This window comes from Eufriesea mexicana, unplaced genomic scaffold (genome assembly GCF_001483705.2).
Source record: "Eufriesea mexicana isolate 0111107269 unplaced genomic scaffold, ASM148370v2 scaffold757, whole genome shotgun sequence".
Classification (NCBI taxonomy): domain Eukaryota; kingdom Metazoa; phylum Arthropoda; class Insecta; order Hymenoptera; family Apidae; genus Eufriesea; species Eufriesea mexicana.
Window position 1 is genome coordinate 959,686 of NW_016908927.1, and position 10,328 is coordinate 970,013.

At 35.6% G+C, this 10,328-nt stretch overlaps 1 protein-coding gene and 1 non-coding gene across 3 annotated transcripts in view; both read left to right on the plus strand.

Moving 5' to 3' along the window:
* LOC108546784 (cytospin-A) overlaps positions 1-10,328 on the plus strand; it is a 20,725-nt gene that overhangs the window by 1,212 nt on the left and 9,185 nt on the right. Inside the window, exons 1-3 of one of the 2 annotated variants that reach the window (XM_017899037.1) lie at positions 1,512-1,857; positions 2,282-2,379; positions 4,289-4,429. In XM_017899037.1, coding sequence (XP_017754526.1) covers positions 1,819-1,857; positions 2,282-2,379; positions 4,289-4,429 — 278 coding nt within the window. In that variant the 5' untranslated portion in view covers positions 1,512-1,818. Of the gene's footprint in view, positions 1-1,511; positions 1,858-2,281; positions 2,380-4,288; positions 4,430-10,328 lie in introns of those variants that run through there. The other variant, XM_017899036.1, reaches the window with a different exon arrangement.
* On the plus strand, positions 3,058-3,129 carry TRNAC-GCA (transfer RNA cysteine (anticodon GCA)). The gene has a single exon. It is a non-coding gene; the product is annotated as a tRNA-Cys (tRNA).

Here is a 10,328-nt window from a genome sequence, read left to right on the forward strand (position 1 = left end):
TTCCCTAATCTGATCCTGTTACCTCCTTAGAATTCCTAATTTTACTCAAACACGGTATCAAAATTCTACGTCCATACGACTTTAATCTAAAAACCATTTGGATCTTAAACGAATTAATCTTTACAAATGTTTATATAATAATAAAAAAGTTTGAGCGTATAAACTTATTTGTGAATCATAGAATACGAGTGGATAAGTCCTTCGTAATATATTTTAAATGGTAAATGCAAAATTATCGAGTTATTGGGTTACATGTCCGCATTCATTCACTGAAGCGACAAATCTGTCCATTTGCCAATTACGTAAAGATCATCTGTTCTACGGAAACAATGACTAACAATCGATTCTGTAGGAATTCCAATTTTGTTGACAAACAAGAATTACGTGCAACTTATTAGTGCTAGCAGCGACTATCCGGACATGCACATGCGCCTTATGTATCATAATAGATCTTGTATCGCTATGTATCATACGAATGATTCCGTAGATATTCGATAATTCCACATGTATTGCCAGTTCGTTATAACTTTTTAATTATCAACAGTAGAGCTTAGACTACATAATGCTATAATAAGAATACCAAGAATACGAAAATAACAAAAGTAATCTTAATAAGGAAATAGTTGTCTCATAGTTCCCATAGTGGCGCCATTAAAACTTTCTGTTCAAATCAAACAGTTATAACAACGTGGCTGTCATGTAACAGTCCTTTTTTAAGTAATTCATTCAATTGGATATCGCAGAGTACAAAGAATTAAGTTTAAAATTCGATTACATTTTCTATAGGAACACTCTATAGAAGAATGGGCAACGAGTTGCGTGTATATCGCGAATATTTCGCGTCGAGCAAGATGCCACGAGTGTAGGGTAGTACTTACGTATGTATGTACAGAACGTAGTTACGTACCGGGCATGCATCTTTATTATTGGTCGAGAACCCGTACACGCGGCAAGGTTCGATGAACCTTTAGAACTATGTACGTATACGGACTTATACCCTTCTGGTTGAAGCTCTTCCATGTGTACATTCACTGAAAATCTGCTGAATCTCACCAGTTTTCCTGACAACTGATGCCTCAGAACCCGATTTTCAACAAATTCTCACTAATATCTTTAACACTTATTTTTAATCTACAAAAATGCTCGACTTATTAGCTACCTATTATATGTATTTTCATACATTATGCATCATTATCGGTTAAATATCTTTTTTACGTTGATCCTTTTAACTTTATTACATAATCATGTTTTTTCGTCTTTCTTAAATTCCTAGGAAAGTTAAGTTTGAATATAAAACGACAGAGTGATATCGAAATATCGAACAAATTGGTAATAAAGTAATTTTTTCATACGTTTTTATTAATTAGGTTATCAATTTTAAACGTTATTTTATCACTCTCAAAAATGTAGCATATATATGCGTGCTTGCGTGCGTGCGTGCGTGCGTGTGTGTGTGCGTGTGTGTGTGTGTGCGTGCGTGCGTGCGCGTGTGTGTGTGTGTGTGTGTGTATAGTGCGATATCTGTTCTCTGTAGGTAATATGTCAGTGAACATGTGTCTGTAGATATTCCTCGACTTATCACGGTCAACTTACTTCTTATCGTGTCACTTTAAATTGCGTCGATCTTTCTGTGTTCTCGAGAGGTGCAGTGCCAATGAAAAATGTTATCTGTGAACTACGCGCGTTATAGGTTAAGAGATATTTTAATAAAAGTTCGCGATTTCAAAGGAAGTTTTTACATAATCGATTAATAAAACAAGACTATTTGCGCCACCAAGGTTATATCTGTTTAAATAGTCTACCTGAATAACTGAAAAAATGTTTCGTCATTTACTGGACGCTCTAGGAGGAAATACGGTACGCTTTGTTCGATTTTAAAGTTCAAGGAGATTCCTCTAGGTCCTCTCCTTCCCACGATATTTCTGGATCCTGCTTTTATTCGCAAATTGCGGAGGTGTTAGAGGTGTTACCTCTATTGCGTTTTCAAGCGACGTTCCACCTTTCTATAATTATTTAGCGCGTGTTTCATTAGTAGTCGCCATTAATATATATCCATGGTACGAACAGATCGAATTCGTGTTCGTAAGAGAAGATATCTCGTCAAGGATGTTACACTTGCGGTTTCAACGTTGCAACTGTATTATTAATCTAGAGATGTTGACGCATGTTTTCATCTATTCCGAGGAAATACATATTTCGTGAAACGATGTATCGTTTAATTACATTTTTGTAAATTTGATCGAGTATTATACTAATAACGTTATTTTCTAATTTGTTACAGGCTCGAAGCGGAATGTCCGTGGGTTCGGAAGGGCGGGCACCGTTTAAACGGGCAACAGCTATTTCTGTACACACAACAAACAAGTCCACGAAGGCCCGGTAAGTATAATAGTTTCATAGTGAAAATGGTTTAATGAGCTTTCCATTTCTGTTATATGTTCAAGTGAAAGTCAGTTAGAAAATGGTAAATACATTAGAAATTCCTTTTCATTTTTTCTATTCCAGCGATTGTCTAATTTAAATTTTTGCTTTACCGCTTATTACAAAACAAATATGCGCTTGTTCATTTTTGGGCATTTTATGCTTTTTCTACTTGACCGAAGAGTTCGGTAATTTAGTTCTGGGGATCCCTGCCTTATTGATATAGGTCGGTAACAATGAAAGATAAACAATTGGCGTATAGATGGCGATAGTAGTCGGTAACCACTTAATTAATACAAGAAACATTTGTAATCGACGAGTCGAAGGAAAGTTCGTTACCACAGTCGTAATGGGCTTCCTTCAACAGGCCTTGATTTGTTTGTCACGCATCGAGAAACCGGTTGTGCTATTATTTTTCCAGAAATTCCGCTATGTACCTGTCGCAGCTATTAGCCTCGCTTTCTCTGTGCCAAATGACATATGTGTATATTTGGTGACTATAACTCGAATCAGCATTTTCGAAAATAGTTTAAGCAACTGCTTTAATTTTTAATCTCTAGTTTTGTTAAGAAAATTGTAATTATAGATATTTTATTGTCCCACGTATAATTTGATTTTGAGAACCTGGAACATATAGGGGATATAGCTCAGTGGTAGAGCATTCGACTGCAGATCGAGAGGTCCCCGGTTCAAACCCGGGTGTCCCCTATCTTTTTTTTCTTTTTTGTTCCTGATCAAGTCTGTTTAAAAAATTTATTTTGTTTCTACCAATTCCTATATACTAAAATAAAACAATACTAAATGCAATGTATTAAGATTAAGAAATATTAGATAGAATAAAAAAAACGAATCTTTTGCCATAAATATAAGATTATATACACGGATAAGCAAAAATATTGCACAACAGAAATATCAGTAATGATTCCTCTGTCTCTTTGTTGATATTACTTATTCGTTTTTTACGTAAACTGTTAAAAGGACAGATGTAAACCGAAATCAATCCGATTTACTAGATTGTCATTCCTAGTAAATAGATTTAACGACAAAGAACATTGAGCAGCAATCAACAATGGAATTGGTCTATCAACAAGTTATATTTTGATGCATGGTTATGACTGTTGTACACGTTAAACCCGTTCAAAATCTTTTGCTTTTTTTAAAAAGAAATACACATATCACATTTAAAAAGAACCATTTTATTAAATACCAATAATTAACAAGGTCAAAATATAATTTTTTGAATTAGATTCATCAACTTTGTTTCACTTGACAATTGAGATAATAATTAACACAGAAGTGAAAGAGGAGTAAAAAAGAAAATTTTCATCATTCTAATTCGATAATGAATTTCGCTGTTCGCGACGTTTATGCGAGCGTAGATGTGAGTGTAATACGCCTACGTGACATTTGCATATTCCTTGGAAAAATACAAATTTAATGATCTCCTGCCGTAATTTAATGATATCCGCCCTTTTGTACCTTTTCGCTTATGAAAATCCAACACACTTTGTCACTTTGTAACACATATAGCTACAATATTTATCACGATCAAATATAACCTCGCAGCATAATTAAAGATGCCGGTTCGGAAACACTTTTTGTACTTACTGTGACGCATATTTATGTAAGGTATCAAACCATGTTTATACCATGTTCACTGTAACTATAGTAATAATTATACTCTTACTACATCCAGTATATATTATAATTAATATTATACTCAATTTACGTATTTATTGCAACGATGTTTGTGTCGGTTATTATAATACCTTCGACATGACTCAAAATTAATGCATATCTTCGTTTTACGGAAAATGTTTACAGCTGTAACAATCGATTAAAATAAATAACTTCTTGTGAATTTTAGATCGAAGCTCGAATCAAAGCCATCATCCGGCGGTAGGAAAAAACGGGACGTGGTTGCGTCGTTTTTCAGCCCAAAAAGGCCAGCGAACAGAAAAGTCAAGCATCCTGACAGATACGAAGCGAAGCTAGAGGAACGTCACAAGTGAGTTTCAAGTCGGACGAGTCCCCGTCGATCGGGTTACCATGCGTCTCGCACAATGATGCGAGCCACGTGACACGTTTTACCAGTTAGGCGCATGTGACGAGCTTCTCTCTTTTAGAGAAGAGGAAAAAAGCAAAACGGTGACGAAAAGAAAGAAAAGGAAAATGCACGATGCGCTATTAATTCGTACATGGGTTCAATGACCCCTTCGTCCACACTCCTTTCCTAATGATTTTCTGACATCGCATGATATTTAAATAGTCTGAACAGTTAAATGTACATATGCGTACATCATACAGGATAAATGTCGCAATTTTTTGCTAGATGTACGTTATAATATACATAATCCTAATTCTCCATTCTTTTTGGCATTCTTGTAAAAATTAATTTAGTTTTAAAAAAATCAGAGGTCTTTAACGTAAGAGTCACTTTGCATTTTCCACAATTCAGGATTCGATGTATGTCCATAAGTTAAAAAAGTAGAAGTTCGAGATTGTACGCTGCACTTTCTCCTACTATCAAGAAAGGCTGATTGATCGTTGCATATAGGAACTTTACGCTGCTAAGCTGGCGAATTCTGGTCCACAGAAAGCACTACCGCATTTTAAACCAGTTTCTTTTTTGCACCGGCTGTAGTTTCCTTCCCTTCCCTTTGTTCTCTACGGTGGCGAGCACCGCCATCCCCGCCAGACTTGAATGGTCTGAAAGACTCACGTGACTTTACCCAGCAACTCATTAATCAAATATATTCGAATGCAATGCTCGGTCAATGACAAGTGTTATCGCATCAGATCTCATCACCAATCTTTTATTAAATATTCATAACGAGTTAGCCCATATCATTTAAGAAAATTTCATTTAAATGTTCTTACAATACAATACATGAAAAAAGTAAGGTTAGAATACTCATACGCACAACTATTCTGTCCTATTATTCATTATGATCAATTAATCAGTTTATTATTCACGCTCATATGGTGAGTGCGATCATCCTGTAAGCACTTAGTCCTTCTAACATTTTCCTCTGAATCACACTGTTTGACATAAAAGGCCTTCTCCAATCTAACCGATTTACTCCTATTCCACGTGACCATATACCAAGCTCTCTATTACAGTAAATAAGTCAGGCTCATTTTTCCTGCAATCACTGTCTTCTGCAGAATCAACCTATAATATGGTAACATTGAAATTTGCGAGTAATATGTCGTGGAGAATATAGTTGTTTGTAATTGTAGTATAGACGTAATAATCAAGTAAATAAGCATAGAATCGGGTAATCGACATATTCATTGGTGTTTAATTTAAAGAATTTAAAGACACATCTCTTTGTATCAGCAGAGGAAACAAGAAGGCAGCGGAGCAGGTCGATTCTTACGGAGTCTGTAAAGTGGTGACCGCTCGACAACTTGACGACCAACTCTGACAATAAGAATGACACTTGGTCGACATGAAAGACCCACATACCCAGTGAATCAAAAGTCAATAAGCTACTCGTTGCAGCCCGATAACTTCTTTGTATTTGCGACGATCTACCGGAACGGTGTTTAATCAAGTGAATACATTAGCGATGACTTTAAGTTGCGGTAAATCAGATCTTACGCGTAATCCATAACTTTTAGATTCAATTGATTTGAGATTAAAGTTTTCGTAAATGTTTTAAAAATTCTCCTAATAAATTTTTGTTGTCGTTATATTTATTTTGTCATGACAAATTTGTAAATGCTACCTTTGATATTTATTTCATCAGCTAAAAAACAAGAAGTGTCTTTTTACATTCAAGTATGGCTCATTAAATATGGCTGAATTTTTCTAAAAGATATAGACGGGATATCATAAATGGAATCATTATAGAGGCTTGCAACGAGACGCTCTAAAGACCTTTAAATAAGGACAGAGTCAATTGGGAGAAAACGGGGAACAGAATGACATCAGTGTAAGCTAACCGAGGAACTAGCATCAACTCCACATTTTTATCCGTAATTCTCCGTAATTTTTTATCAGCTCGCTCCCAAAAAGAATCCATAATTCAAATCGTATGGGAAACAAAACACATTCCAGCTTTATGATCATTGCATGTTTAATATTTGCACAATGTGATTGCAACGATCGACTATTTGCTTTAGGCATTAACTTTTGTATTAAGTGTATCTTGGCTGCTTGAAAATACGTCTCTGCTTTTCCCCTATTGCTTGTTTTATGAGTCGATCACCGCCATTTTCAACTGCAGTCCGATTCACCGATGCCTCATATCTCTCCTTATCTTTCAAAGTCGATGAAAAGAAATCAATGGTTCCTTTCTGTTTCCTGCGAATTACCACGTACCAGAATTCGATAAAATTATTATTTGACCAAACACCATTGCGTAATTCGTTCACATCGTAAAATGTGTATAAGCGATCTAAGCTACTATACCGGACGATAACGATACCTTTCTTGCGTCTTCTCAATGCGCAGATAAGACTATGTCGTCAGCAAGGCAATTTCTTAGACGTAACAATTTACAATTTATAGACCCGTTAGTTAGATATAAATAGGGCTGAATACTTCGATGTCACGATGATTCAGGGAAAGCATGCTCCAACAGCCTTGATCTCATTTACCGAACAAGCTGCTGGTATTTTGATACGTTGATTCGAAAACTGATCTGAAATGAGACAAATTATGTTTCTTTTAAATTAGGATATTCTAACTGTTTATTAGGTTAGAATAAGGAAGGTTATTCCTGAAATTATTTAAACAAATGTTGAGGAAAGTAGAAAGTTAAAGGTCTATATAATTATTGACGCACGTTTAATCAATTTTCTGGACACTGCGTCTGAAGGATTGCAATGACGTAGACTGTTGCATAGATATGTTGTATAGAATATTAATCGATGAATGAATAACGTGTGAATGTTTAAGCGCATCGACAAACCAACGTGTCTGGCGGACATTCTCCCATTGATATTTCTAAGACGTCCTCATTTGTAAGTACGCCTACGAAATATTAATTCATAGTAGACGTAATTACGTATTATTTCGAAGAATTAAAAAATTATATTTCCAAATGGATCGATCGTTTGAAGAGGTATATAAATTCTCCTCGTTTCATCTTTCGTTAAAGCAATAAAGAAGTTTTCAAATAGTATTATAGATATTTCGCATAACCTACTAAACATTATCTAGATCGAGCAAAGTAATGTGTCGGTAAAGTAGTTTAGGTTACGATCTTAACTAAAAGAAGAAAGATTTAACTGGATTTCATTACACACTTCCTTCAAACCTTCTTATAAATATATAAAAAGAGAGAAAATAGCAGACTGACTCCTTGCTTATTCATAGGATCTTTTGCAACAGCCCGTACAACGAGTTCATTATGTTGGATCTGCCGATCGCGTAGCTCCGAGACTTCTTTTTTTCGATTCGATGCTTGTGGATGCCAACCATGATACTTCCAACATTGTGTCGCTGCTATGTATATTTACACTCATTTTTGCTTCCTTATTTCATCATTTTTTCGCTATCTCAAAATCTATGCATTTAAAGATATTTTCAATGATAAGGTAGATGTATTATATCGTTGCTAAATGCAATGGAATCCCAATTTTATTCCGACTCATATGCACAGATTGCAATTATGTAGCAAAGATGGGTCAATGATAGGCGTACTTTATGAATGTGTCAGCTTTGTAACACGATTAGGTATATCCGCAGACGTGTGCATTTTGTCCACGTTACTTATCTTGTCATGAAATCGACCCCTATCGAATTACAATCGCTAGAACCGAGTCATCGGTTCGATCGTTCCTTAGAAACAGACTGATTTAACTCTTTGTATTCCAAATAATCATATTATTTCGTTTTAAGTCTAAATAACATTCGTATAATTCTTTAATCATTTAAAAAAATTTTATTCCAATTTATTTCAATTTATTCCATTTAGCCTAGATTCGGTTTAGACTTAGATTTAATTCAAATCTTACCTAGAACTGAGTTAGACCAAGTCAAACTTAGCTTACACGAGTCTAATATATTATTTAAATTTAGCTTATATATCGATGTTCAAAACTTTAGATTATTACGAAATTGAGAATAACTGCATCCTTTTAACACCTACCTAGGTGGGAAAAGAGTTTAAAAAATGTTATATTTAACGAAGTATTTAACTTGTAGATTGTCATCTGATAATATATATTGATAATAATCGGTTTTATGCTAGAAGGCAGGTCAAGAATTTACTTGAAGTAGACCTTAGAACTTCATTCTAAGAAAGTTTAGGCCACCGGGTATATACCATATGTCGACCGTATGAGAAAACTGGTCGACGGTGAGACGTCTGCAGATTCCGTGGCCTCCTTAAGCAGCTTCTACCTCCTCTTCCTTGCCCCTCTGCACTCGCTTAACCATCCTCGACGGAGTATGTATATACTCGTCCCCAGAGTTGGCGCAGACTGTCTTAAATCCCATCACAACAACTCCCACCAATTATCCCTGTCTTTCTTTTATCTTCTGCCTTTATTGCGGGCACAAGGATCTTCGATGAAAAAATCGAAAGATCGAAACCCCATCGATGGCTCGGTCAGTTAAATAGGGCCCCTTTCCGAAAGTGCGTTTAAATGATCAAAAGTTAACTATACGAAGTCAATAAGCCTTCCAGGAATCACATTACTGTGTTGTTTAATAGTCATTTTTGATTTTCTTCTCTAAACAACTTCCTTTTATTCGTGATAGATCTTGCAGGAAATCCGAAGCGGAATCTTGTGCAACTGAAATTTTATTTCCTGATACTGACGTTGTACAGATGTATATCATCTGTGAAATAAATATCGCGATGTCCTTCTGATATACTGATAACAATTCGAAATAAATGGAAAAATAATGCTTCTGTGGTTCCATCGTATATGAAAACGTATTCAACATCTGTATCGTCTGTAGATCCTAAAAAGGAGCAGTAACATCATCGTTACAGTAACTTTCAAGTATATTCGACACCTAGACGCGTTCTCAAGCCCTTCGTTCAGCAAAATGGTCGGGGCCCGTGGTGGGGTAAACTATTCTGGAGGGGACACGACTCGAGACTCGTATTCAGTTCTCAATACGCCGTTGTAGAGTGTGTATCGTTTTTCTGTTTCTTTAAGGAAAAAAATTCATACAATTTTCATGCAGCGAAATAATTATCAGTGTCTTAGACTTCGAGTTTCGAATTTTGAATCCCAAAATTACACGTTATATAATTCAAAAAGTTCATATGTTGATGATTGGAAGACCATCTTTGTGTAACTACCGATATGTTTGGACAACACTTCATCTGTTTATTTTACCAAGAATTCGTACAAAATGTTTCAATTCAGTGAATTCGACGTGCATGTGTTATCTCTCGAGCAGGCATCGAGAAGAAACATGCTTGCGCACGAAATCCGCCGGTTGATGCAACAAGTGGTCGCCGTCAAATACTGAGATCTAGGTGAATTCGTACGTGCTTGGCTGGAATCCGTAAACGGCTGTGAGACACAACCCTTAAAAAGTGGTTCGCGGTCGTGCATCTTTACACGAATCTTCGAATTCCTCTTCGGGTTCGTGTCACACGTTGCAGGAAACCGATCATCTTTCATCGTGTAACTTTAACTTCAGATGATATCGTTCGAGATCGAGTAAGCCTGTTTGAGGAAAAAGAAATTGGAAATTTCTATTAGTGAGTTACAGTTAAAATTAAGATCTAATGTTAATTTAACAACATGAAAGTAATGCGAGCGATGCATCTTTCTTATAGAAAATTTTGTGTAATTTTACCATAGATCTTTGTTTGCAGTTCTAGTGTGCGAACCCCACAAAAGTAATACCCTACAAAAAGTGAAAAACTGTAAGGAAATTTAATTCTGTTAGAAGACTGTGTGTAATTTGAAGCAGTGATTGTAGGGAA